Below are 27,374 nucleotides of genomic sequence, written 5' to 3'. Positions count from 1 at the left end.
GACACGTCAGTCGAGCAATAGGCACGTTAAAGAAAAATGTCTTTATTATATTTACATACATATTTACATTTACAGGTAAATAAAATCAACATCCACCCTTTATACAGTCAACTGTTTCCCACTGCTGTACTGTATGCAACATTTGAGGAATAAAATCAATCGCTATTATTACTATAATTTTTTAATTCAAGAATGCCAAATAGAACATATTTTAAAACGTGACACAGCTTGGCTTTGTATTTGCTACATACAGTACAGAACAATTGAAGAGATGATGGTGTAGTTTTGCCCAAGTGTACAAAATAAAATAAAAAACACCTGCTTACATTTAGAAAGGTGTGTTTAAATTCTCTGGCGGTGCAGGCAGGCAAAACAACATGGCATCACGCTAGATAATATTATGGGTTTTCCAAAGGCGCACCTGATCTCCCAGGTTAATTGAGCCTCAGTGAGTGTGAAGGCACCAAGAACACACAACAGTGATTTTTTTTTTTTGTCTTCAGTGCACATGAATCATCTACATTACACACAAGCACAAACACACACAGATTGGCACACCTTCTTAGGACACCACATTGACATCCATTCATTTGGACAGCCTAAACAAAGCGTCATCCCTAACCATAACCAGTCATAACCCCATCATTAACATAACCGCATTTCAAATTGTAGCCCTAAACTTAACCAGTTGCCCATAAACAAGGGTCTGCCTCATCAGGACCAGGTTTGGGTTTCCATGAGGACTACTGGTCCTGACAAGGTTAGTGTTCACACCAGTAATGTTCCTAAAGAGATAATCACACGCAAGTACACTCGCACACATACGCACATATACACAGTAAGGTCAAGTACTTCTCACTCTTTCAATTAAAGTGCTCATGTCAACCATTTTGTGGAAGGGAGCAAGCACCTCATCGCTAATGACGGTGCATTTGTCCATTCGCAGGGGCACAAATCAGATCAACTGACTCGGCACCATAAATGCACAGAACTAATGTAACTAGTGGTAATAACCTGAGGCTTTACACTCGATGCCTATCTTAATATAGCAGATTAACCCCGTGAACCCTCATAAAACATCTCCCACCTAAAATCACAGTTATCAAGTACATTATGTCTGAGGTCTGCCAGTCTGCTAAGGTGCAAAATAGAACTGTTTGAAGACTGCTGAACAGTTTTTTGTTTTTGTTTTTTTAAATATTCTTTGATTTAAAACCTGTTGAAGTGGGTCTGTCAACACAAAATTAATGTTGTTATTGTTTGTTTCATGATTTCAGACTGGCCAGCAACAGACAGCTACATATATATAAACTTGTCCCCTGAGATAAGAACCTGAAATGGCACAAACAACACCTGTAATCGGTCTGTAAAAAAAAAAGTGAGTTTGTGAATTTGTGTGTTTTGTATGTATGCTTATGCTGATGGCTGTGTTATCAGGTTATCCACATCTTGTCCTTTCTCTCCTTTCTCTCCTACCGTCTCACATTGTCACTCTGGACTGGAGTCTTGTAGTGGCTGCTTCTCTCAGGAGTTTTTCTGCAAGCAAGCAAAAAAAAAAAGAAGATCAGTGGGGTGAATTCTTTTGTTTTACCAAAAAAAAGTTGATTTTGTAAACGTTTCTGACTGGATCACGTAGTAGTTAAGTTCGGAATTGTATCATTTATCAGGGCCGTTGTTGGACAAGATTATATGTATTGATTTCAACACAGAGCTAATACTATAATTTATTAGATTTATTCTGAGGTCTATGTACTAGCTCTTATGCAGCTCTACAGTCTTTCTCAACAAATATGCAGCCAAATGGATAATCCTGTGGTTTCAGTGGTGTGAAACTGAAACCCAGAGGGCAAAGCTGGTGAGTAATAAAAATAGCATATTCATTTACATTATATTTATTACTTGTAATACGTTATCATTATGTTATCCACTGTTTTACTTCACTGGCCTGTTCTCCCATTCACTGTATTTATCTCCTTATTTATTTATTTACTCTTCTTTTATCCCTTCAGATTTCTGTTCAATCACTAGTGCTTTCAGTTTCCACTGTGTTTTCATTTTCATTTTTCTGTCTGTTTCTTTTTTTTTTATATGTGCTTTTCATGTAGTAGCGGTTGGGTGATGAGTGATTAGCAGAGAGGGCCTTTGTTTTTTTTTTATATTGTGATGCACTTTGAGTTACATCACTTTGTGTGAAAAGTGCTCTATAAATGAAGTCTGATTGATTGATTGAAAACACACATTTACAAAGTACTTAGACAGACAGAGCAAAAGCAGGATATTTAGGAGCAGAATCAAATGCCAATACAAATAAAAGCAAAAGAGTAAGACTTTACTAACTAAGTAATATTTGTGTATTCTGTACCTCCATGACTGCATGAATCCAGTTGAGCATTTCTTCCACGCTGCAGTAGACACCTGGCCTCCTTTCTCGGGCACAGCCAACACCCCAGCTCACCACTCCAAACAGATGCCATCGAGAGGAGGAGAAGTGCACCAGAGGACCCCCACTGTCCCCCTGGGATAAGAGCAAGGATTGGGAAAAGGTGAAATTTGGATGATTCATACCCACAATTAATGGTACTATAAATATGGTTGATAGGTGAAAGATATTGTTTTGTGGGAATTTAGAGTGCAGGATGTCACCTGACTGTTTACACGCCCATGGTGGCAGGAAATGCAAAATGAACGGTAAACCGACACCTTAAACTTTCCCTTCTCCTCCACTTAGACATCACAATAACAATTTGTTTCTAAGGGAATTAACATTAATTAGCATTGCATTATGTACCTGATATGAAGCAATCACTGTCTCTATTACAATCTACTGTCTCTAGGGATCTGTTATTGGTAACCTGGGGCACAAATATAGCCGCTCTCTTTAGTTTTGATGAAAAAAGCAGGTGAAAATACACGTTGCTTGATATATCACCTGGTATACTGTATATTTCTATGGATTTAAGCAGTGCAGCTTCCTGCCAAAATGGCCTTGTTTTGACATCAGCCACCGGAGCTCTTCTAATAATCAGTATTGATTGTTACTGGAATCAGTGGCTGGTTACCTGGCAGGCATCAATTCCCCCCTTCATGAAACCGGCGCAGATCATTCTTTGGGACACGGCACTGCCATACACTGTGGGACTGGCACACACACTGTGGTCTATCAAAGGGATGGTGGCCTTCTGAAGTGAAGGAGACACTTTACCTGATGGCAGAACAGGGATACAACATTTGACATGAGTCCTTTTTAAAAAAAATGTTTAATTTAAAGTCCTTTTATTAAGAGGTAGGGTTTATCCTTCTCACCATTTTCCTCCAGGTATCCCCAGCCTGTCACTGCCATGGAAGCTCCAGCTGCCAGGCCAAAAGCTTTAGGGGGGAGGCAAACTGGCTTGCGGGCAACTGGAAAACAAGCAGTGCAATTGGTATGACAATTTTAATCTTGTTGGCTTCTAAGTTTTCATGTTTGTCTCATTTAAAATGTCCCTGAAAGGCACAGTTCAACTTAAAAGCTACAGTACTGTATGTGAGCTGACTTTCAGCTAATAGAGCTTGCTGTTTGACATAGACTCCACTAGAGGGCAATAGAGCTGTCTAGTATACACTCTTCCTTGCCCTTTTACAGCTACTTGACACACAGATCACTAAGCCAGGTGACTAATGAACATACCAGAATGAATATTAAATGTAACTCTAACCTCCCACTGTGATCGGGCTGCTGAGTCTCATCAGTGCTATGTCATGGTCATTTTGTGCTGGATCGTACTCTCCATTCACTATGATTCTGTCCACACTGGAACCTCCCAGTGTGCCCATGAATGTCCGGCCTGACACCACTTTCCAGCGAGTCAGCTCCTTCTTACCGCTGCAAGGCCCAAAAGGGGTGATAGAGGAGGACGTGTGAGTTTATGTGTTAGATTTCAACCAAAAATTAAACTTACTGGAAATGGAACAGTGTACAGTGAAGACTCTACCGACCCTGTGAAGCAGTGGGCAGCAGTGACTACCCAGCGAGGTGACACCAGTGAGCCTCCACACGTATGCTGCCCACCCTGCTGCAGGCTGACCTGCCACGGCCAGTCCTCGATGGCCGCATCTGTGCCCCCGACGATACGGTCCTGATTGCCAACCGATCCACAGTCTGACAAACATAAGTTGTCTTGTTATTTTTGACGGTCATTTTCCTTACTGAGCTCCATTCATTGCTTTCAATCATTTATTTTATGTCTTTGTTCAGTGAAGTGTCACAATGGATTAGTCCCCCCCCCCACCCCACAACTCCTTTTTAATTTATATTACGTGAATGATGACACATACTCTGCCACATGTTGTCAAGAAACAGTTTTTCTGCTCACTGTAGACATGTCTGGGCCTGTTAGTGTGAAACTAGTCAAACAGTCGTAAACACTGTGATTGACTGGGGTTGCTTTACTGAAAATATCACTCACCTGAACAAGACAAAGATATCACAGATCCAGATCTGCATGCAGTGCTGTACGGAAAAAATGAAAACATTGTTATATATTAAAAGTTACACCTGTACTTGGCTTCACAATTGAAATTCAAAACACACACCCAACTCCACCCAGCTGTAGAATGCTTTCCCTTTTAATGTTCCAGTTTATTTGATTAAAATGTCGGCCTGTGTTGTTTACTTTACTAGGGGATTAGACAGCGAGGGAACAAAAACTGTGGGGGATTTTTGTGATCTAGGAAGAGAAACTCCTAGATAACAAAGTCTGTATGAATAAAAAGAGACACAGGAGGGGGGGGGAAGTAGAAAGTAGAAGTTAAATTGTGAAAGAGAAAATAAAAGTGAGACATGTATCTGCCAAATGCTGGTTTGAAACAAAATAATTGAATGCACCATAAAAAAAGGAGGGTGTTGTCTTCATAATTAACAGCAAATGAGCTGTTTTCACATGACAGCACAGGTTTTTTTTTTTTTTTTAGATCATAACAATGACAAATAATGCAGTCATGAATTATGAAACACTTTAGATTTTTTGATCATTTGATGACTAATGTGTTGACTGTCTTACCGGTCAATGGTAGCCTGGTGTATTGGTGTGGTTCTAGTCGCAGGTCTGACGGCTGTGAACGGCCCAGTTTTCAGGGAGGACATTAACGTGTTCACTGGGACATTGGTGCTCTGAGGTTTACTGTCGAAACAGAAGACGTAAGAGGCCATGTAAGACTTGATTAAGATCAAATAAATGTGCTTGACATAACTGTCATACATGTTATCTCATACGTGAGTGTAAACTCACTCTGCGTATCCCAGCTGATTGCATGCTGTCTTTGTGTGCTGCTCGGTCCAGTCTTCACTACACACACTCCTCCAACCGGAGCCAGGACTGTACACCTGCAGGACCTGCTTACTTGACATGAGACGCACTGGAGGGAGGGATGGCACAGATAGGAAGAAAAGAGGAGTCATATTTAGGCTTTGTTTTTGTGTCTGTGATGGCAACGCAAGAGAGAGTCGGTCGTTTGTTTACCTGGATATGTAGTGTTGGCGCTAAAGCTTGACATACATGTAATTTCATCCTGACTGCCGGCACAGTCATCTATCCCGTCACAGGTTTTGTCTAATGGGATGAACTTGAATGATTGTGAACAGAAGAAGTATTTGCTGTCGATTAGCTTCTTAACTGAAAGGAAAAGAGAATTTGGGTTAGAATAGTGTTGTGTTTGGATGATTGAATCCTGTTGTGATTTTCACACCTTGACAAAGCATTGTTTTCTACTATCCAAGTTGCAAAAAATGGACATGGGTGCATCTCTGAGCCTGGTTCTGTCAGAGAAGTTTTTTCTCTCCACTGATGCCTAGTGCTTGCTCATTGTGTGAACTGCTGGGGTTCTCTGCTCTCCTTGATGTTGTCTATGTACAATTTGGCACTATACAAATAAAATTGAATTGAATTGAATCTTTTGAGGAAGGACCCCTCATATTAAACACGTGACTCACTAAAATATGCTGCAGTGGCCAATATTCCCAGAAAAACCACCACTACCAAGATAGTCAGCAACACTCTCTTCCTCTTAGACGCCTTGTCTTGAGTCTTTGGTGACGTCATGGGCCTTCTGTGACGGCCTGGCCGTGGAACCACTGGGAAAGGCGGAATCAAAAGTACAAGGCAAATGAAAAGAGAGAATGGGAAGAGAGAGTTATTCATGTGAAAAAAATGCTACAAGGCGAATGTGCAGATGTACAGTCGCACGCCACAGTTTCCAAGTGTGCAACATAATATTCATGGTATTATTCTACTAGTGCGCCTACATATAACAAATCCAAATCCCAGCTGAAAGCTTACCTGCCTGCCTGGGATTCAATGGTTTAGCGCTTTCCTCTTGCACCTGGGCGGTTGTCTGGGGAAAGAGCAGCAAATACACGAGATACAGTGAGCACAGGTGTCAAAACAACAGTGAGCACAGCATTGCTTGAGTTTAAATATCCAGTGTGGTCCCTCCTGGGAGGAGGTGTAGGTCTGTGATTGTGTCATTTTGAATCCAAGTTTCCATACAATTGTCTGAGCTTACATGCAGTATCTGTATGTAACTTTTTGTGTTTATTTTCAGGCGATTGTTTTAATATATTAAAGTGTAAATTAATTATTGGTCCAAAAAGGCAACAAAACATAGAAAATGTGGTTCAAAGGTATGTAATATTGAACACAGTAGTCATGAGTTGTCATATTTCACCCATTTGCCACAAAGTACAGTATGTCAGCCGCTCCATATGCTTCAGGCAGTTCCCATAATCTGTTAACACACACGCAGACAATTTGACCCCACCATGAATATTCAGTATTGTGTGGCATTATGTGGGACAGTCAAGTATTCTTGAGCCGAATAGCAACTGTATCCCTGGTTACAAAATTGCAAAGAGTACATTTCACTCTGTATTGTGTGTGTGTGTAGGGTGAAAGAAAAGTTATATCCCTGTACAGTGGGTAGGATCGTATGGAGCTTCCCAACATGTGTGTTACTCAACCTTTCAAAACCTGCTGTCATGGGATGTACAGTACATGCCAGAGTTAATAATGCCACGGTGGTAGGCCCTTTCAAAGAACCAAAACCTGGGCAACTACACCTTAATTAATACCCAGTGTAGTCTGTCATTTGAATGTTTATCACCAGGGTGTTGCCCTCAAGTACAGCGTGTAAACACTACTAATAACCTGCATCAAGTTATTATGGATATGATTCAGAGATGACACCATTCAAAACATAGCACAGCACAAACTATTGAGCTTTATTAGATTATGTAAACTAATGACTTTGCCAAAGAAATGTCAGAGAGAGAGAGAGAGACATGACATTTAAATTTTTTTTTTTTTTTACATGTTTTAAGATCTAAGTTGCATCTGGTGGGACTGTTTGGGCTGTATTGTAAGCAGGTGAACTTGTTGTGGCGATAACGCCATTTTATTTTTGCTAGTAACTCCAGGCTGGAGGTGTGTTTCTTTCCCCTTACCATGAGTTTGATGTTCTCTGCAGCACTGGAGCGACAGGTGGAGGAGGGTGTGGCGGTCATTACCAGCAGATGGACATACTATTCTAATAAGGTAATTCAAAAGCTCTCTCGTTTATTTGGTAGTTAGTTGCTAAGGTTAGCCACGCTAGCATGTGACCTGTGTCACAGCATGCGGTGACTCAGCTTTGGAGTGGCTTAATTATACTCAACAGCAGTAAGTACTGTGACTATTCTTTAATTCGTCTGTCCACTTCGTTTCTACACATCTGAAATGTTGAAGATGTGTATGAATTTGGAGGCTGTATTGTATTGTATTGCAGAAGTGACTTTTTTTGTAAACACTTGTTGACAGCTAGTAAGCTAGTTAGATATTTTGAACAGGGGCGTGCACGGAGGGGCCCTGTCCCTACAGTGCCCTAATGGCAGCACACTAAAGTACCTTCTTGAGTGGTAAAAACACAAGGAAGTTTCCTACTGGCTGCTCTTCATAATAAAAATGTTACTAAAGGAGTCTTTCTAGTGGAGAAAGGTGATGGTGTCCTATTAGATGCCCTTGCAGGTTTGTTCGTCCTGTAGGTGTCCTTTCAATCAAAAAGGCTGCAGTTATGAAGTTCCCTACATGACAGTGTCCCAAAGAGTATCCTGAAACTAAATTATCTCTAGTGCTGTATAGAAAATGACAATTTCAGTGAACGAAATGAATTAAAAGATAATGTGTGGAGGTCCACATGAAATTCAGTCCCCAGGGCCAGGCTGCCTTTGGCCCCAGTTTGAACTGACATGCCAGCTTGAAGCATACTAGTGGTGCCTGCCCTGTGCGCACTAGGTGCCCTTTTCATTTTTCCCAGTTGGTACACTTTTGATTTTTTTTCCCCCTGCCCTTCCAAATGTCTGTGTATGCCACAGCATTTGAATGATCAACAACTATATAAACATCACTACCCAGGTCTGTTCCTCCACCAGCCTCTGGCCTCTGGCCCAGCCACCTTCTTGCTGACATTTGTGTTTTTTCATATGGAAAACAACTGACAACAGTAACTTAGCTAATATTTGTAAAAGCAGAAGTTACAAAAATGGCCAAAATGTCAGCTTTTGTAGTTCTTGTTTTTTAAGGCTTCAAGCCAAATGAAATGGATAAAAACATAATTTTTAAGAAAGAATATTTAAGTTTCTCTTGGTGTTTCACATAAATGCTGAATAGAAAGCTAAGCCCAGCATCAAAGAATACCTTACTCTTTATCGGCTACAAACTAACTCTTTTTTTAGGTAGCAATTAACATCAATGCTAGCCTATCTGAAGTGATGTAAAGTCGTCTTTAGTTGTTGAGTAGTTTGAATAGCCCAAAAATTTAGTAACATGATGTTTTCTGAGTCTATCAGGTGCTAAAGCAACAACCCACACCTGTATTGTTGTCCTCCAAAACAGGCTTAAGACTGACATATTACTCACTTGGCCTTTTTCACACCAGACATTTTGACAGGTTTCAGCAAGAAAAGCACACGTTATACTGATGACTTTCATGATGGCTCTGTTCAGTTCATGCAAGTCGGGACAGTTTAGAACAGTAGAGGGAGAACTCTCACACTCTCCTGAAACTGAGGAAACTAAATGGAAAAAAGTCATCATTAATCAGAATATTTAGCAATAGCTCTAATCCACCATGTTTTGAAATTTAAATTATTTAGTCCTAACCTTTTTCTAGGTGAAGCAACAGAGGTGCTGTGGCAATTGTGTAAGGTAGTCCAACCTGTGAGCTTATATTTGTCAAAAATAAACAAACTTATTTTGTAGTTGTTTTTTTACGTACGCATCACATCAGTATGTTAGCTGACTGGCCTAGTTGGAGAATTTCAGCTCATAGGATTACTCTTACAGAAGAGCACTTTCTTCTACCTGCTGTTCTTCCTTTGTCTTTTCCTCACAGCACTGTTGAACTATAAACACATTTTACAGAGTATGCTGGATGTCCGTTTATACTTTTGTTAAAAAAAGAAAAAGAAAAATCTAATGTTGAATCTCTGATGACTAAATTAGGAATTGCCTGAAACTGTAGCTAAACAAACCAGCCAACTGCTCTGGTATCCTGTTCTCTAAATTTCACTTCTGCTTTAATGTCTTAGATAAATGTCCCTCATTTGCATATCCCTTTGCCACCAGGCCCATTCCACTAATGTTATTTCAGTAACCGAAAGTTGTTTTTTTTGTTGTTGTTGTTTTTTAAATCAACACTGAAGAAAAAAGGATACAAGTATAGTCAGTCAAATATGGGAACAAGAAAATACATCTATATAACGGTTTTCCCCTATTTTCTCTCTTTTTGGAAGGGAGTTTGATTTATTCTCTTATAAATCAGCCACTTTGTCTCAGTTTTGCTGATAAATATAAAAGGTTCATCAAATCACACTGAGCCTTAAATGTGACACACTGCATGCTGCTGAGAGATCCTTACATTTAGTTTCCCTCCCACTTGTATCGTCAAATCATTCTCTGATTTCTCCTTTCACTGAATTAAGGATGGCTTCACCTGTGTGATTTGTAACTCACTGAAATCTTCAATTCCTAGTAGGGCTGAACAATAAATAGACATTTAATCAAAATAGCAATATGGCCTGCAATTTTCAAATCGCTGGAGGGAGGCACAATATTTCTTAAAGTCAAATTGTGTGTCAAATGACCATTTTCACACAGATCTGCACAAATATCACTGTTATCATTTTACATATGTTATTCAAATAAATGAGAATAATTATGTAAACATTACCATTCCCTCTCATATCACAATCGCAACTTTAGTCAAAATAATCGCAATTGGATATTTATATAAAATCATTCAGCCCTAGTTCATAGCAATTCACTGTCCCTTTTTCTGTAATAGGATCTTCTGAAATGCCCTGTATTAGATATTTGAACATAGCATTATTAAAACATAGTGAAAGTCTACGTAGTTGGATCATAATATTTAATTTAGGAATAAGCAGATTGATACACCCAAGTAGATTATCTGATACCAGGTGGCAGAACATTACAGGTCATTATCACCTGATGCATGAGTTCAATAAGTCCGATGAATGAGACAGCACAAAGAAGTGAGAGGTCCTATAAATACCTATAAAAGCTCAAAGATGAATGCAGTTGTAAAGAGTGGACTAAACACAAACCTGAAAATACAGGTTCTGTTTTGCCACATCATGATATATGATGAGATATGAGTATCTCATTGGCGACATACGTCACAATCATTTTTGAAAACATTACTAACAAACCAGTTTATTGGGCAGGGCAGTGAGCAGTTTCTCAGTGTAATCACATCTTGCATATATTATTTCTGCATCAACAACTAACCTGTAAAACGTGACCCAAATGTGGACACAGTAGTGGTAAGTGCTCCGGCACCAGCAGCAAAGTATAACTGGGTCAACTTTAAAAGCTGTGACACCGTAATCCTTTTGTTCAAACCTGCTGCTCCCTTTTTACTGTCTTTCAGCATTGTTGGATTATGTTCCAATGAGGTGAAACATTCACAAAAGGGCTTTTGAGAGTCTATATGTGACATGATTGGACAAGTTTTAATCAAAGGCAGAGATCTAGACCAGTGCTATGGACACTTTGTTATGTATAATGAGGCACAGGCAGGCACCATGTGTATTTGTTAAAGCAAAGGTGTATATAAAATTAATGAGTATCAGCGGGATTAGCTTGTGTCTTCCACCAGAAGTTACTGATCACACACCAGTGACAAGTGACAGTGACATGTATAAAGCACAAGTAAGCAGCTTTTTAGTTTAGTTTCCAACAAAAAGAAGCGGTTGAATCACGGGGGGTGGGGTAGCTCAGTGGTTAAGACCGGTACCCTGTGTGCAAAAGACTTCATGGTCGCAAGTTTAACTCCACCCCTGGCAGGTTGTAACCCAATTCCCTTGTAAGTCGCTTTGGATAAAAGCGTCTGCGAAATGACATGTAATGTAATGTAATGTAACCATAAGTTTGCCAATGTCGCTTACCTGAGTAAGACGACAAAGTTGTTATCAGGATACACAGAGACTGTATTTTTCCCTCCAAAAGCCACTCTAATGCAAATTACTTGATGCTATCTTCCTGATGAATATGTTGACTCTGCTACCAGTGACACTCACCCACATGATGTTGTTTTTTTTCCGATTAGGCCCAGATGCACCTCATCTGACAAACAGCAACAGGTAATCGCTGCCCTCCCTTGCTGGAGGTGGGACTCCTCAGAAACTCCGGTCCTGTCCTGTGTATGTCCTTCGTCCTTCTCCTGTCTCTCTCCTACTCCACTGGCTTTAAATGTGAAACCTGGTCTGATTCAATCCCTCTCTCTTTCTCTCTCTCCTTTCTATAGTGAGGTAACTGAATCTGGCTTAAAGGATTCCTCGTCTGCCCCTGTGTAGCGCTGTGTTTCAGAGCTGCAGCGACCAAGCCCTGCTGACAAAACAAAACTGAAATATTCCAGGTAATGTGACACCTGAATGCTCCTCACTCACATCTCTCCCTCCCTAGTGTTGTCCCTCCTCCCACTTATCCTCCCACTCCAAACTTTTCAAACCCTCTGGACATAAACCTACTCAATACCTTTTCTTCTGTTGTGTCAGTCTTTCCTTAGCGCCACTGCTGTTTTCCTCTCAGATTAAACCCAAACATACACACTCACACACACACAGACAGCCACACATTTGGAAAAATACGGATACATTTAAAAACACAGCTGTGACAAAGTGTGGCCTATTGGCACACACACACACACACAAACCCATACACAACAGGGCATAATGTGTGTGTTTGTGTGTGTCCAGTAACATGCCCTGAGGTTGAGGTGTGTTGTTTTGACAGTATAAAAAGAAGTCAGGTGGTATCAGTCAGAGGTTCCTGTTGGACGGCAAATTAAAGTAAACATTTAAACAATATTGGAATATTAATCCTTTGGTTAAATACTTGGATGTATGTATTAGGTATAAATGATCCCATATATATAAATATTTACATTACTCATACAGTACTATGCAAAAGTCTTCGGGCACCGTCAGCTTTTTTAGCACACTGTCAATGCGTTTACCTTAGGTAAAACTCAAGCAGGGGTCACATTTAATCAGATATTTTTTGACATGAAATAGTAGGACAAACACGGATTTAATCATTAACATGAATTAGGGTTCCACTCCAGTTTAAGAGAGCCAGAATAAATGATTAATTTTATTGATTGAGGTCGTATGGTCAAATCTATGAGTTTGTTTTTTAATGCTGTACAGTGTTAAATGCTATTTGAGCATTAAATTAGATGTGCAAAGCCTATTGGGTATGGGTTACAGCAAAACACACAAGAATGCTGCAGTTGCAGCCGCACCCGTGTCAATAACGTCACCTGCTGCTTGTTTTGACACTTTGGTTTGTGGCATGCAGTGAAACATGTCAACCAGTGAATATTCATACAGCAGCACATGTTCATCCTATGTGTCAGTCTGAAGGAGCAAACTGTGCATTCAGTGTCCACTCTGGTCACCTGATCAGCGATTCATCCCCTGTGAATGTTATGGGACACAAGGCTTGATCAGGAGTGTGAGTGTGAGAAGAAGAGAATTGATCCATATTTAGAAACGGCAACTTTTAAATTTAGTGAAACTCAAAACTCTCTGACAACTTTTCCTTTCTTAGTCATTTATCATGAGAATAGATTTATCTACATTTATGATACATTTACATCAGATGGTTACATAAAGTATATACTGTTATAGCTTCACACTAAATGGATCAGTTTGAGGTTGACGGCCCCTTAATGTCTCGCAACAACCTCTGTTAACCTTGTTGATATGCATGTTGCCATAAAGCCGCCGGTCTCCAACCTGGCATAAAATACAGTGAATGACCTTCTCTTGTGTGTTTGGCTGACTGAGCTTCGTTAAAGTGAGTTTCGTGTCAAAGTGATTTGCTGGACTATACTGTATGCACAATAAATCACCCGTTTCCATTGGCTCTAATGTAGCACATTTCCCCACTCTGTAAATCACTTGAATATTGTGCAGTCGCAAGGTTTATCCTGTCTGACATGGTTGAACAACGGCTGAAAAGATGTTTGCACACGCTGTAAAGGAGAAGATGAGAGCAGTACAGGGATATAATTAATCTTTTTTACATCCTTGTTTGACTTGAGGCTTTTATTGTTCTGCCGAGTCAAACTGGATCATTTTGTTCATAATACCATCAGCCCTCACAGCATCAACAATCCATAGCAGACGGATAAAATGAATCAGCCCATTATTCTTTATTTCTTTGTCAATAAACACAATGGTTTCTGCTTAAAATGCTGCCATGTTCTTTAGAAATTGGGGACATGTCAATCTCACGGACAATTTACAAGACCAGTGATCTCCTGAACAGCATGTAGTCCAGATGGTTTACATATTAACAGAATGATGTCAGGGCTATTGCTAAGATTTTTGTATTCACAGTGTATATCCCAGACCTTTATTTTCAAACATTTTTGCTACTTATTTAAAGGGAAGTCAGTATTATACCTCTGCTCTGCTCCTTTATGACTTGCAAACAGTGGGGCAGCAGGTTCAGATTGTGTGCAAATCTAAGCTGAGCAGTGGTTGCACGGAGCATCGTCCTTATCATTTATAAACAAGACTTGTTTTGCGCAAAGCAAATAACCTGAAATGTTCACTTGTGAAATGGCCTGTTTCATTTTAGTTTTCCTTTTTAAAAACCAAAGTCACCGTAGGTTTGAATAAATGGCAAACTTGCACAAATAAAACTATAGCAACTTCTTTTAAATCATAATGCCTCCTTATCATACAAGCTTACACTGATTTGATTAGCAATTGATCAAAGTTCATTTCTCGATTAAGTTTGCAAAAGAGCACAGGTGAACATCTACAGAACGGCATTTATTACTTTATGGTCCAAACACTGTTCACTGTTGTTTGGGAGACAAACTAACCGAAAATATTATTACACAAGCACCACCATCAGTCCTCACACCACTGTACCCTGCATTGTTCCTCACCTGTAAAGCAGTTTTCACTCCTAGTCAGTGGAGTCTCAGAAGCCCATGCTGGTGGAAAATCTTATTCATAGTCTCTCAAGTTCTTTCTCAAATGACTTTTATTTGTTCACTGAGGACCAGACTCTGCCCTTCTATATCTCTCGCTCTCTCCCCGTCTGTGTGTGTCTTTCTCTCTCTCCACTTCAATTTATGTCCAGAGCCATTGCACCACTTCCCTCACCCCCACACAGGTGTGCATTATTTGTAACTTGATACAAAAAGCTTTTCAAAGAAGTTTAGAGAAGTCCAGCCTGAAAAACTACCTGTTAAAGGGGACATATTACGCAAAATCAACTTTTTAACCATTTTAATACTTATATTTGGGACTCTGGGGGCCCTACCAGTCACCAAAGTGTGGAAAAAGAATACTCTGTCATGTTTTCGTGGTCCCCCTTAGTGTAAGTATAGGCGATAAAACACTCGATGTTGAATTCCCTGCGTTTATGACGTCATAATGCGCATTTCACCACGAATGTTACCGCCCCACCAGTAAGTTTACTTCGAGAGCTCCACCTTAGCTCCACCTTGTCCCTGCGAGAGTGCAGGCGAGGGAGGAAGAGCGGTATTATGTCAACGCAGAGGGACAAGTGTGCTGTTCGTGGCTGCACAGTGGAGCACAGTGTTTTACACAAACTTCCACAGAGGATTTGATATATGAAGCTAATGTGCCGGATAAAGTCAGCAAACGTGTGTTCGTGTGTTCGCACTAGACTGCGGCCAGCGGTCGCCGTATTTAGTCAGGGGACGTATTTCACCGACGTACAAACACACACGTTGTTAAGAAAAGGTCACATAGAGCTCATAACTGACCATTCTGACACGTCCTAATTAAACATATTTGTTCAGTACGTCCTCCATGACCGGAGCACAGACTCAGTCTGATACAATCACATATACAGCGGCGAGCGGCAGTTTATGCCGCTCGCCACTGGCGATCAGCGGTGCTGCACTCTCTGTGCAGAGGTGCTGCACTCTCTGTGAAAATCAGCTCACCGCGGCACCGCTGATCGCCACCGCGGCGAGCCGCCTAAACGGCCGCTGTATGCGACTGATCGCCAGCTCCGGTGCAGACCGGTGACTATGCTCCGGAGACCTCGCCACCGCGGCACCGCTGATCGCCAGCGGCGAGCGGCGAGCTGCCTAAACGCATACAGCGGCACCGCTGATCGCCACCGCGGTGAGCCGCCTAAACGGCCGCTGTATGCGTTTAGGCAGCTCGCCGCTCGCCGCTGGCGATCAGCGGTGCCGCGGTGGCGATCAGCGGTGCCGCGGTGGCGAGGTCTCCGGAGCATAGTCACCGGTCTGATACAGTAACATACAGCGCCAGCTTATGCAGCTCGCCGCGCGCCGCTGGCGATCAGTGGTGCTGTTCCTAAGTGTTTTTAACTGATTAACAGTTCGGCACTGTTCGGCTCGATCCTTATGTAGAACGTCTCTTCCTGTGACGGCACTCTGGCTGTTTTCTGCGCACGCTGCCATGTTGATATTGTCAGAGAACTAGTGGAGGGAGGGGGATACGAATAGAGCTGTAAAGCGCTGTAACGAGGACAAATCAGAAACCCCCTGGAAGAAGTGGGTGTGTGTTTGCCTGTGTCTCATTTGCATATAAAGGGACCATGCACGAAAACCGAGCGTTCTGAAAGGGGCGGGCTTAGCAAGGTTATTGAACTGCTATGATGCTTCATCCTTATGGTATTTTGACCAAGGCATGTCACTGACATGTTCATTAGGACACCAGGGAACTATTTTAATGGGGGAAATAGGGTATAATATGTCCCCTTTAATCTTTCATGTTCCCTGGACTCTAGTTGTTGCATGTAGACCATTTGTCATGTGGGAAACTGACTTTTTCTTTTTGCACGTTGCTTCAAATTGTTTTCAACCTAATGTCAGCATATATTATCTATAAAGTTAGTGAGGAAAATACAAATGGCATTTCCAGGAAAAAAGGACAAGTAAAGAAGGGGCTTTTTCTTTTTATTGTGGCATATGTTGTCTAAAGTGTTTATATTTGGATATGCCGAAATAGCATTACATCAGTGATAATACAATACACACTGAGTCACTTGTCACTCACCTCACCTGACCGACTTTATCCAGTAGGTTTACAGTATAAGGAAGTACTTTTGCTAAACACTGAGAACCAGGAAATAGACTTTTTATACTTTTTATGTAACCCCTGCAGGCTGTGTGTACGTATCTGACTGTTTCTCATGACAGAGTGATGGATGCAGTCTTCATAAAGAGGCCTATAGAATAATGCCATAGCCATGATCATTGTAACAGAGTATCAGTTTCACCTCTCAGTGTGATGTGATGGCAAAATTGAATTATTTCCTGGAAAATGTCGCTGTGGTTGCAAGAAATCTCCAAAAATAGTCCCTCTGCTCATAAAGGCAGGTACAGAATAAAGGATCAGTAGATAATTTTACAGGAAGCAGGAAAAGAGTATCACAAACACCCCCACACCCTCAAGACCCCATTATAACTTCACTCTAGATACAAATTGCAGCAAATTAAAAGTAAAGCATAGATGATGAATACTATTAAATTATTCCACAGTTCTATTGCACAACATACTAAAGGTTTTTATTTGTCACCAGTGTCATTCATTTTAGACATGCTGTCTAAAAGATTAAGATTTTTCTGTCTGTGGGTTTGACTTTCCTGCAGTGAGGAGTCATTTCTTTTGATCACATCTCAGGGGAGATTGAACAAAACTTAATTTGACTTGGCTTTTAAAAAGAGAGCTTAGTTAATTTTACTGCCTGGAGCATTCATAATGAGCACCTCCCACCATAGTTGTTGCTCTGTGAGGTGGAACAGCAGCACTTTGAGCTGATGCCATTATTCAAACAATGCCAAAGCGGTCATGGTGTTGTTTAACAAGTCTACCATTTACCATTTACATGTTTGTCTTTGTGAAGGCCGCATTCAGACCCGGTAGTAACTTTCGTCTTGACTGATCTAATCTTGCACTAAAATTTGAGAGGATTTAAAGGGAGCAAGAAAGGAGCAATGGGCATCAATGTAAACACAGTCATTTAATTCAGACAATTGGTTGAGATAGAGTAACATCTTGCATTTTGGAAAAGATAAAAATTAAATACTCATTTAATAAAGAAAGGAAAAATGAGTTCAGAATGAATGTTAGTTCTTTTTTAATTTCAGATGAATGTGGGGGCGCTTAAGGGACGGTAATAGTCATGCTTAGCAGTTGAATTGATGTCATCGACCATCTAGATCAAATCATTGAAAGGGAAGGCAGCCCTCTCTGTTGCCTTTAGATAAGTGGCAGAATTAAGAGTGTTAATCATCTAACCCTGTGAAATGAGAATAAAACTTTTACCACCAGAAACTGATAACATCGTGTGGTTGAGTGGTGACATCTTTCAGACTTGTATAACCTTTGAACGGATTAAAAAAAGCCACAGATTGTTGCAGATTAGCTTTCATATTAAATATGATGACGTGTTGTAGTCAGAAGCTTTGGTTCTACTAACAATGGAAGTGTATGTACAGCCAATGTTTGCATCATGGTTTTCTTTCAATGAAGACGTGCATCACCTCCAGTCGTCCAGTAGGAGTCCCCAAGCGTCATTTGATTCAGGTGTATGAAGGATTTCGGAGAGCTGAAAATAGAAGCTATTTTCAGCTGAATTGTAAGGAACTTTATTGTGGGGATGAGATAATTCTCTTCAGTCTCTTTAGGCTGTTGAGTAGTTTCTGGCCGTGCTCGTGTCCTGTTGAATTTCAGTGAAACTGTCATGCAAGTGGATGGGTTACTTGTGAAAAGTTGCCATGCTACACAGTATCACAAAACTTTAGAGACAATGTTAAAACAGCAGTCGCTCCACATGATTATCCGCTTGAGAACGATTGGTCCGTAAAACCTCTTTCTTTTTAGCATTTGGTAATAAAGGGAAGGCAAAAAGGCAGGATAAAGAAAGAAGATAAACTGGTTTCAAGTATGACCGGTATGGGGACATTAACAGCCTGACGTGGGCAAAGAAGTAAGCAGCAGATTTTGCTCTTCCGAGACAAGTTAAAATACTTTAATTCAAGGACAAAAACCAAGTGTGTGAGTGACAGAATACTACAGCACTTGAAGAGGAAGAAGAGGACAGGACCGACACAAGATAACATCTGTCACCCTGGCTCACCAGCTATGGGGAGTTATCGTAAGAGTCTTTTTACTGAGATGCTTATTTCACTAACGTTTGTATGGTTTGTGACACACAAACGACTTCCAAAGCATAATTTACTTTTCTTTTTTGGTTATAATGCATTTTAAACACCTCTTGGGTTGCAACTTGTACATTTCACTCAGAAATAATACTATTTTTGTCTTATTTAGTGAAAGGATACAAGCTTTGGAGTGTATTAGCTGACAACTTTTCAGATTAGAGTTTAAACCTCACTTTTGTCATTGTTGCTTGTATATGAGAACATTTGTTTGAAAGTTAAAACCCTAGGTAAACAGTAGTTAACTAGTAAAGATTTTTCCATCGAGCTGTACTAAATTCTATGTACGTCAGTTACAAAACATGATCGGATCATAACATTATCCAGCTGCTGGCATGATGTACCGTATGAACTCTCAAACTACCTTCACACGGTTTTCAGTGTCTTTCCAAACTGCTAATGATGCCAGATCCTTCCCAGACGTCGATCATTGTGAATATTCATTCATAACAAACAGATATTTATATTGAGTTTCTGACTATCTGGAAGTCAGTGATGTGATAACCTGTAAAATGAAGAAGATCTTTTGTCATTAATTTGCCTCTTTTTTTGTTGTTGAATGCTCACAAACGATTGCTCGTCTCTGGCCACGATATAATTACCCCTGTATGTTTATTTGCAGCGAGCAGAGTAAACTCAACGGCAGTTGGGATCATTGTGGGCTTCACTATACTGGCAGTCCTGTTCACTGTTGGCATTGTACAGTTCTGCTGCAAGTACAGATGCCAACGGTGCAAGAAGTGCTGCAAGAAAAAAGGTGAGTGGAATGTAATGATACAAAAACATACTTTCTGTCCTATCTCTTGTGGAGACATCAATTTGGTTTTGATGTGCATCTCTGCAGCCTCACTGCTACAGTGGAGGTCAATGAACTTTGTGCTGCACAAAGTTGCATTTTTGTGCTCCACTTTCAGCAACAACATTTCCTCTACTTTAATCCAAAGACAGTTTTTATACTTTGTACTGAAAGAATATGAAGAAATACTGACTGTCAGGTTAGTGAAAGGATGTTCATTTGAAAGCACATCTCAGAGATGGATATTTCAAATCGGCATAAATAAAGCTACATTTATTGATATAGCTTTTTTATTCTGGGTGACTTTGCTTGAACCTTGTGAAACAGGCATGCATGTTTAAAATGTACGAAGGCAGTTAAATGAATCTGTCACTCAATTGTCATAATGGACTTTCTTTGTACTTTCTCCTCTTTCTCCTTCAGAGCCATCATTAAAAAACAAAGTGCTCACGTAAGTAGGCTACGTATGCCAAAGAATCCGCTTTTCCCCTCATACATACAGTAGTTTTATATTTGCATGGACAAGCTTGGTGTTTGATCTCCCTCTCTCTTTCTGCAGCACGGTCAGTTTGAAGAAGTCCTCCTCTCCCTTTACAATCAGCAGCAGGGTAAAATAACCAAGTGTGATGCAGTTGATTCTGACAACCATCAGCATGGAAAACTCACCCGTTCACTCACTCTGCCACTTGCCTACACGCCATACATCTTATTTTCAATGTTCTATTATTTCTTCCTGTTTGTGACTTGCTGCTCTTTTATTTAACCTGAAGATTAAATTAAATATTATTTAAGAATAACCTTTAACCTACTTGGGGGGTGTGATGCTATCAAACCATATCACTGCCCCTTTGCCAACATTATAAAATGTCTACTTTGCCTTCAAATGAATGAAGGAATGGAATGGTACAGTAAGCTGTTGTATTTTTATGTCTTGTCATGTACTTTAAAATATTGAAATAAAATTCTAAAACATTTAAATTTAAATGTGTAATTCAGTGTGATGCTGTTTCTAATGAGAAACAGACACACACACACACAACAGACCGTGGGAAACAAAGTGACTTTTGAGGTGAAGTCAGTATATCAACAGCTTAACCACAGCAACCAGGCGGATCAGTTTTCTTGTAAAATGCAGGTGACTTCCCTCCACATGTGTTTACTTTTCAATGCTCTCATATTTGCCGGAACTTCAGTGTCTCATCTTTTTTCCTCTAATATAACAAAAACGTGTTTATCTTCATCGGATGTTTTTCTGATCTAAACTGCCTACTTTAAACTGGAGAAGCAGGTACTATGCGATGATTGGTCAGACTCCTGGCCGCTGAGTCCCGTCACAGGAAGAGACCTCCCACACACAAATCAAGCCAAACAGCGCCAAACTGTAGATCACTTAAAACTACTTAACAATCCTAACAACGTGGGTCAATCTCCAACAACTGTGGAGTAGGAGGCTGTACTCCGGAGACGTGTGGACAGAAATCAAGCCAAACAGTGCTGAATTGTAGATACATTAACTACTTAACAATCCTAATAATGTGGGTTAATCTTCAACAACTACAGAAGTGTGGTGTAAAGTCACTAGTTACTCGTGTGTGTTTGTGTGGGTGGGTGTGTGTGTGTGTGTCGCGTATAAAACAAGTCACCGCAGTTTCACTCAGCCATGCAGGGATGACTCCCCCCACGTTAAGTAGGTACTTTTTTGTAGTGGAGATGCAACCTAATCGTGCTGAGGCGAGTAGAGGCGGTGGAAATGCAGCTTTACTGTGTTTGGAATTAAGAAAGTAATTCTTCATCTGCCTGTACCTAGGAAAAGTATTGATATGTTTATTATGTGTAGTGATGTGTAGTGTTTTTCTTCAGATGATATATAAATAACAACCAACTGGAATGGAAGCGAGGCACAGCTGCTGTTTTTGGTGACAAAAACATTCTCACTGCGTATGTTATTGGTTGCATTTGAAGATAGAAATTTTCATAATAGTGATTCATATAAAAAAACCCTGTTTTCGTTTCCTCTATGTTTGAGACAAGGACAAGACCGAGTATACATCTGTGCAAGTCTAAGACGAGACTAAGACCTTCACACAGTGGTTTCAAGACTAAGATCAGTCTTCAGTTGCACTCGTCACACTGACGTGCCCCTCTGGTGTTTTGATACCATGTACCAAGCAGTGGCCGCATTAAAACATGCAACCGGTTTTTATTATGGCCTCATTTATTTGCGGGCTGAACATTTGAGACGCTTATACTTTTGACTACATCTTGTCAAAGGACGTTGCATCAAAATGTATTTTAACAGATTAAACAGATTGTAATTATTCCATGGGAGTACCGGTGTCACTGGTTATGACAGGAGATTTGACAGGTTGACAGGGTGTGTGCTCTGCACACAAGAATATTCACCTCCCAACCTGTAACATGATACTTTTTCATTTGTTTAAATAATGTTGTTTGCCAAAAAGTATCTCCCTTCTGTGTGCTTAATGCCATGTAAGGAGAGGTAGGAGTTGTGAGGATACTGTTTAAGTGTCTATGAAAATTTAGCCTCGCTAATAATATCTCTTGATTTTTTCATCATGGAGTACATTTCTTTTAAATGAGTCGAAGGCGGGGAGAGAGAGAGAGAGGAAGTGTTTGTTTCTCACTTTACAAGCTTTAAAACCACTGCTCTGGTTCCTGTTATTTTACAACTGGGAATCCCATGAACAGAAAATAGATATGAAATATTTTAATTTCCCCAACAGGTACAAGTTTTCTCGTTTCAGGGTTTTCCTTGCGTTTGCTTGAATCACGGTTTCTGAAAATCAACATCATATGATTTGTTTACTCATAGGGTGTTTTTAATGAATATCTGACATTAAGCATCAGGGAGGGCTCTTTTTGGTTCACTTGTAAAAAGAAAAAGGAAAACGCAGAATCACATCAAAGCAGTTCAACAATATGTTTAATAATATTTAATAAATAATATATACAGGAAGTAGCTAAAAGAGGAGTCTGCAGTATGACATAATGAGAGTCACTAGCTGAAAGTGAAGGGTGAAAAAAACATGTCTGTTCCTTTTTTCTGTTCCCTGAAAATCACTTTATTTTGCAAATAATTGCAGAATAATTGTAAGTTGCGAAATGATCAGAAACCAAAAGAGTCAGTTCTTTGTCGGCAGAGGTGGGAGAACAACATGTCCATAAACATGTATCTGTTAAACCGTTCCTTTTCATTGCTCCCCACATCAGTTTCACTTCCGGCATGCTGTTGTGTCAGTTTTACATAAACCCCACGATACGGGTTTAAATAGGGTCTTTGACATTTGAGTCTCCATCTGTCCATCTCATGGGAATCAAAGCAACAGCTCCCAGCCAGAAGCTGTGCAACCTGCAAGAGTTTAAGCAGCTCTGTTTCCCGCTCCATACTCCATATCTCATGATTCAACATGTGTCATGTGAAGAAAACGGGAGTGTTTTCCACTCAGGCAGGTAACATCAGCATAGTTTTATAAATAGTACATGTTACATTCCACAGTTTGTTAGTCAGTGTTCAGCTGTATGTCACTCAGAGAAAGGAACACATTATTCATATTGAGGTCATGTCCTCTCTCCAGCAGGGGCAGTGGAGGTAATGTTGTTAGCAGAGGGAACATTTCCCCTAGTTGTGAAAAAGTGTTAGTAAAATCATCCACCGTGACAGTGTCCATTTGTGATTTTTTGTAACAACTTGAAAACGTGTTGCCCATGCTGTTTTGTTTGATAACATCAGATCCACTGTGACACTTTTTGTGGCACCATGTGCACTGACCTGCTCCTGAACAGATGCACAGCTGAGGACCGGCCCTGTAACCTGTGACCACTTCAGCCAAAGCTATATCTGAACTTTTCTGCTTAAACTCCTCCTCGTGGATCTGCACTGCAGAGGGGCTCTGCGTGCGGTAGTTCCCACCAGAACCAGACTCCTTCACAAGCCCGCTGTCTGGTCGATCCAGAGTGACGGAAAAAGAATCAATCTGGCAGCCCAGCCCCACGCCGCTGTCCTCCCTCTTCCGAACTTTGTCAATGTCAGTCCCCTCCTCCTGCAGGGGGTAATCTGTCTGACTGCAGGAGGAGCTCTCTGGTCCTCCCATGCTGCCACAGCCACTGTCTCCCTGTCTCATTACTGGACTTCCTCTGTTGTTTGTAGCAGAGCTGGATACCATGCTGACTCCACTGTCCATGCTTGTCCTTCTGTCTTCCTTTTCATTTTCGTCTGTTACCGTAACATGGGTCTGTGGGTCATTGTCACAGTTTTTGACTTCCGGTTTGTAACTGGATAGGAACCATCCTTTGTCTGTGACCGTCTCCATGACGCCCTCTTCAACAGGTAGTGGAAGCCAGTAACGTACTGGAGATTTCTGGGGCGAAACAAGAGAGGACAAAGGCTGTAGTCTTTTTTTCACATTGTTTTATTGTCACCTTGAGCTTAATGCGAGGCAGTGTCCACAATCAACTTTTTTTCTCTTTTAATAGTGAAGATTTCCTTCATGTTTCCTACACTGTTGACTGGATACAATTTATATTACTGAAATTTCTAACCAATTTTCTACATCTACTTACCAGCACAGCAGGTGTTTTTTCTGGAAGTCTCAGGTAACACATGATGATGATTGCAATGATAGCAATCATTGTCAGCAGACCCAGAATAGACGAGGATGCTGCTGCAATTACGAACCATTCTGAAGAGAGCAACAACAAAATAATTTAATAGGCGTGATGGTGGATTTCTCCAGATATATAGATTGTGTTGAACTTTACTTTTTGCTTGAAGCAATATTTCAAAGATGTAGCAACTATGTTAAACAAAAGAATGATGCAAATTGGTATTGATTTTACTTCTTTTTGCCCCTACATTGCCACATGTCAATGTTGTGCTCACCCAGATTTATCTAAAGATAATTATTTATTATTTATGACATCCACTTTAGGGTAACAGCCAGATTACATGTTGCCAACAGCACTGCATAGTTTCCAAAACAGAACCAGATTTACATATTAGGGCCATATTTCACATCTGGGCCACTTTACGCTCACATCCATTCTGTCTGGGCCAGATGTAAACCAGCAGTGCCACATCACTGCCTGAACTGGCCCTTATCTGGATGCTGTCTGGGGAAGTCACAACATTTTTATATGCTGGATGTTACATTTTTAGCAGTGTTTCTTTACCTGGGTGACAACTTAGAATGCTATTTAAAGCTGTCATCTCATAGTTGTGTTTAATCTTTATTATGTTTTTTCCTTACCTCTCTCAGGTAGCAGCAGACACTGTTTCGATGACACGGGGCTTTGGAAAATGGCTCCATTGCCTTCTACGCTCATGCTGACACAGTACACTCTTTCCCATCTGAGAGACCTGAAAGTCGTGTTCCTCTGGTCGTCCCCTAAGTCATCCTTCAGGTATGCTATGGTCGTCTGTTGGGTAAAAATCAAAATGTGAATGAAATGGTATATGTAAAGATAGTATACAAATATAGCTGCATTGAGAAATGTGTTCAAAACAAAATGGTTAATCCATGTCTTTAATCAGCCTTGTCAGTTAGATTAGTGGCTGCTGCTTCCCATTATGTCTTAAATTGTGCCTTTAATGCTGATGCCCACCTTATTTTGTCCTGTCTCCTCCAAGTAGATGGTGTAGGTGAGGCCATAAGGAAAGAGCATTCTCAGAATGGGTTTTTGGTGAACATAGACTGACAGTGTGCTGGATGTAGCCAACAAAGTGAAGGTGGGAGGGGATAGTTCACCTGAAGGATTAAAGAGTGTAAAGATATGAAAACAGCCTCATAATTTGTCATTATAGAACAATTACAAATCCAAAATACTATGTTATTATTACTAATCCCATCATACCAGTCACAGCTTAGCAAAGTAAGTAGCTTAACGAGTAACCATACTTACTTTCATTTGGGCGAACCTTCTTTGATGTCCACACAGATTTGTCATCTCCCACGACCAGCTGAACTCTGACCTTGTACAGAGTGTTGTAGTCGTGAATAAGGCTGCTCAGGACACAGAAGGTGTTGGTGATCTCTGTGCAGCTTTTTACTTCGGCCCAATCATCAATGTACCTGTGGACAGTAAAGTGGAAGGGTTGGAGTCATATGTTTGCAACAAAGACGAAATAAAGTCTTAACATTTAATTGAATTATTGAGGTGAGAGACAAACAAATTTCAGTCCATGGGCAAATGGAAATGAAGGTTGAAAATACTGGGAAGTTTGAATTGCAAAATAACAGGATGTGGGTGTAAAGGACACCGTGACTGGTGAGTAAAGCTTACTTTGCCATTTCTACGTTGTACTTGGAGTTTGAGGGGGCGTCCACAGGTTGTTTCCAATATACTATTACCTCTCCATCTGAAATGTTAACTTTCACGTCAGCAGGCTGAGGAACACCCAGTACTGCTGCAAAAAAAAAAAAAAGTGTAAGCATACGTCACACTTTACGCTGTATTATGTAGATAGAGGTTTTTTTTCAATGTTATTTTAAAACTGCATACAGGTTTCACATGTTTTCTGATTGCGTCCAGTAAAGTGATAGAGAAATAACTGCACTATATAATAATACTGGATGGTTCTTATATTTACATTGTTAAAACAACTAATCTCATGGTGACCTCATGGTTTCCAAATTTTGGGGATTTCTGGTCACTTCAACACTCTGGGCGTGATGAAAGAGAACTGAGAAATACCCATTTCTACTATAACTGCATAATCATTTACCAGTGTGGAACAGGAACATTTCAGATTAGATCTCTTCTTTCCCCTCCAATATTTGAATTATCTGAATCTGAATTTGTCCCCCAGTATTTCACATAAATTGATCACAAACAATCCCGCAAGGACAAAATTGGTTAATTTCCCCATGAAAAACATGGTATTGTAAAAAAAAAAAAAAAAAAAAAAAAAAAGCGACAAAGACATAACTTTTAAAAGGGTTCATAATTACCTGACAGAGAGTTAATACAGATAACCAGGAAGAGAAGAATTGGCATCTTGTCGCTTTTATCGATTTCTGATGTCCGGAGAATCATTATTCACACATAATCCACACAGTAGTCTCCAGTGTAGTCCTTTGGTCCAGGCATCACTGTGGCAAATTCAAGTGTAGACACATCTTTTTGTTCCTTAACAACTCTGTGTAACTGTGTTTGATAAATGTAGACTGAGCAGAAGCGGCAGTTCTCGCACGGTGATGTCTGTTTGAAGAATAAAAAACAGGTTTTCCCCACAAATTCTATTATATACATAGCTCTCTCTAGATACCTTCCTATCTTGCTCAACTCCCCTCCCTCTACGACGACACGTTTCCTGCCATGACGTCACCTCCAGTTTCATCTCTCTCTCGCTCTCATCAGACTGTTTCCTCTTTCCACATGTTCACTAAGTACATGATGCACAGTGAACTGCAATGGAGGGCTGTTGGGGAACAAAAAACAAAACACTCACACGGTTCAAAGAAAGAGAAGCAAAGGAAAGGAAAATCGAAGCATTCATGGTTCTCCTTCCGCTTTATTTTAAATCTTTTGTCGAATCATTCTGGTGTTTTAAAAGAGAATAATCATTTGTCATTCTTTAGTTTTTATGACAAAACATTTGCACCAGGAGCAAACACCTGGTCTTAGTTTGGCTGTGGTTAATTTGTGCATTGATGCCTTTTTGGCTCTTTCTCTGAGTCTGTGTCTGTAAATCCTCTCTTGTGGTTAACTGCACAACTGGTGTTTTTTTTGCACAGAGCAGTTGTAGAACTGGCAGTGAGAGGATAAGGCACGCCTA

General features: G+C 40.4%; 2 protein-coding genes and 1 long non-coding RNA gene across 6 annotated transcripts; 1 reads left to right on the top strand and 2 right to left on the bottom strand.

Annotated features, from left to right (window-relative positions):
- Positions 1–22: 22 nt before the first annotated feature.
- tmprss4a (transmembrane serine protease 4a) lies at positions 23–14,581 on the bottom strand. 2 transcript variants are annotated; one of them, XM_058633789.1, is made up of 13 exons: positions 14,500–14,581; positions 6,315–6,369; positions 5,969–6,109; positions 5,499–5,651; positions 5,268–5,394; positions 5,040–5,159; positions 4,446–4,489; positions 3,976–4,138; positions 3,696–3,862; positions 3,304–3,399; positions 3,060–3,202; positions 2,363–2,515; positions 23–1,536 (listed from the first exon to the last, which is right to left on the bottom strand). In XM_058633789.1, the coding sequence occupies exons 3-13, from the start codon at positions 6,075–6,077 to the stop codon at positions 1,525–1,527; spliced, it is 1,287 nt and encodes a 428-aa protein (XP_058489772.1). In that variant the 5' UTR covers positions 6,078–6,109; positions 6,315–6,369; positions 14,500–14,581; the 3' UTR covers positions 23–1,524. The 2 variants fall into 2 exon arrangements, with proteins under 2 accessions (XP_058489772.1, XP_058489770.1); XM_058633787.1 differs by lacking the exon at positions 14,500–14,581 and adding an exon at positions 11,612–11,703.
- On the top strand, positions 3,349–24,992 carry LOC131462518 (uncharacterized). 2 transcript variants are annotated; one of them, XR_009240888.1, is made up of 4 exons: positions 3,349–3,422; positions 7,501–7,568; positions 11,641–11,949; positions 24,856–24,992. It is a non-coding gene; the product is annotated as an uncharacterized LOC131462518 (long non-coding RNA). The 2 variants fall into 2 exon arrangements; XR_009240887.1 differs by lacking the exon at positions 3,349–3,422 and having other exon boundaries at positions 7,373–7,568.
- Positions 22,398–26,864, bottom strand: il10ra (interleukin 10 receptor, alpha). Of its 2 annotated transcripts, none has more exons than XM_058633783.1 (7): positions 26,548–26,864; positions 25,880–26,000; positions 25,499–25,668; positions 25,202–25,344; positions 24,847–25,015; positions 24,161–24,279; positions 22,398–23,958 (listed from the first exon to the last, which is right to left on the bottom strand). In XM_058633783.1, exons 1-7 carry the CDS (start codon positions 26,630–26,632, stop codon positions 23,101–23,103), a joined length of 1,665 nt encoding a protein of 554 aa, XP_058489766.1. In that variant the 5' UTR covers positions 26,633–26,864; the 3' UTR covers positions 22,398–23,100. The 2 variants fall into 2 exon arrangements, with proteins under 2 accessions (XP_058489766.1, XP_058489765.1); XM_058633782.1 differs by having other exon boundaries at positions 25,880–26,003; positions 26,548–26,863.
- Between the last annotated feature and the right edge of the window lie 510 nt (positions 26,865–27,374).

This window comes from Solea solea, chromosome 7 (genome assembly GCF_958295425.1).
Source record: "Solea solea chromosome 7, fSolSol10.1, whole genome shotgun sequence".
Lineage (NCBI taxonomy): Eukaryota > Metazoa > Chordata > Actinopteri > Pleuronectiformes > Soleidae > Solea > Solea solea.
Note: the sequence above shows the minus strand (reverse complement) of the source record. Positions and strands in the feature narration are given on the sequence as shown.

Coding starts and splice junctions, on each gene's coding strand:
- il10ra (XM_058633782.1), bottom strand. CDS start 26,632: ATGATTCTCCGGACATCAGAAATCGATAAAAGCGACAAGATGCCAATT. Junction 25,669..25,879: donor TACAACGTAGAAATGGCAAA/GTAAGCTTTACT, acceptor TACTGTCCACAG/GTACATTGATGATTGGGCCG. Junction 23,959..24,160: donor AAAAAACACCTGCTGTGCTG/GTAAGTAGATGT, acceptor GTTTCGCCCCAG/AAATCTCCAGTACGTTACTG.
- tmprss4a (XM_058633787.1), bottom strand. Junction 5,652..5,968: donor GGCCACTGCAGCATATTTTA/GTGAGTCACGTG, acceptor TTTTCCTTTCAG/TTAAGAAGCTAATCGACAGC. Junction 4,139..4,445: donor GATATCTTTGTCTTGTTCAG/GTGAGTGATATT, acceptor TATGTTTGTCAG/ACTGTGGATCGGTTGGCAAT.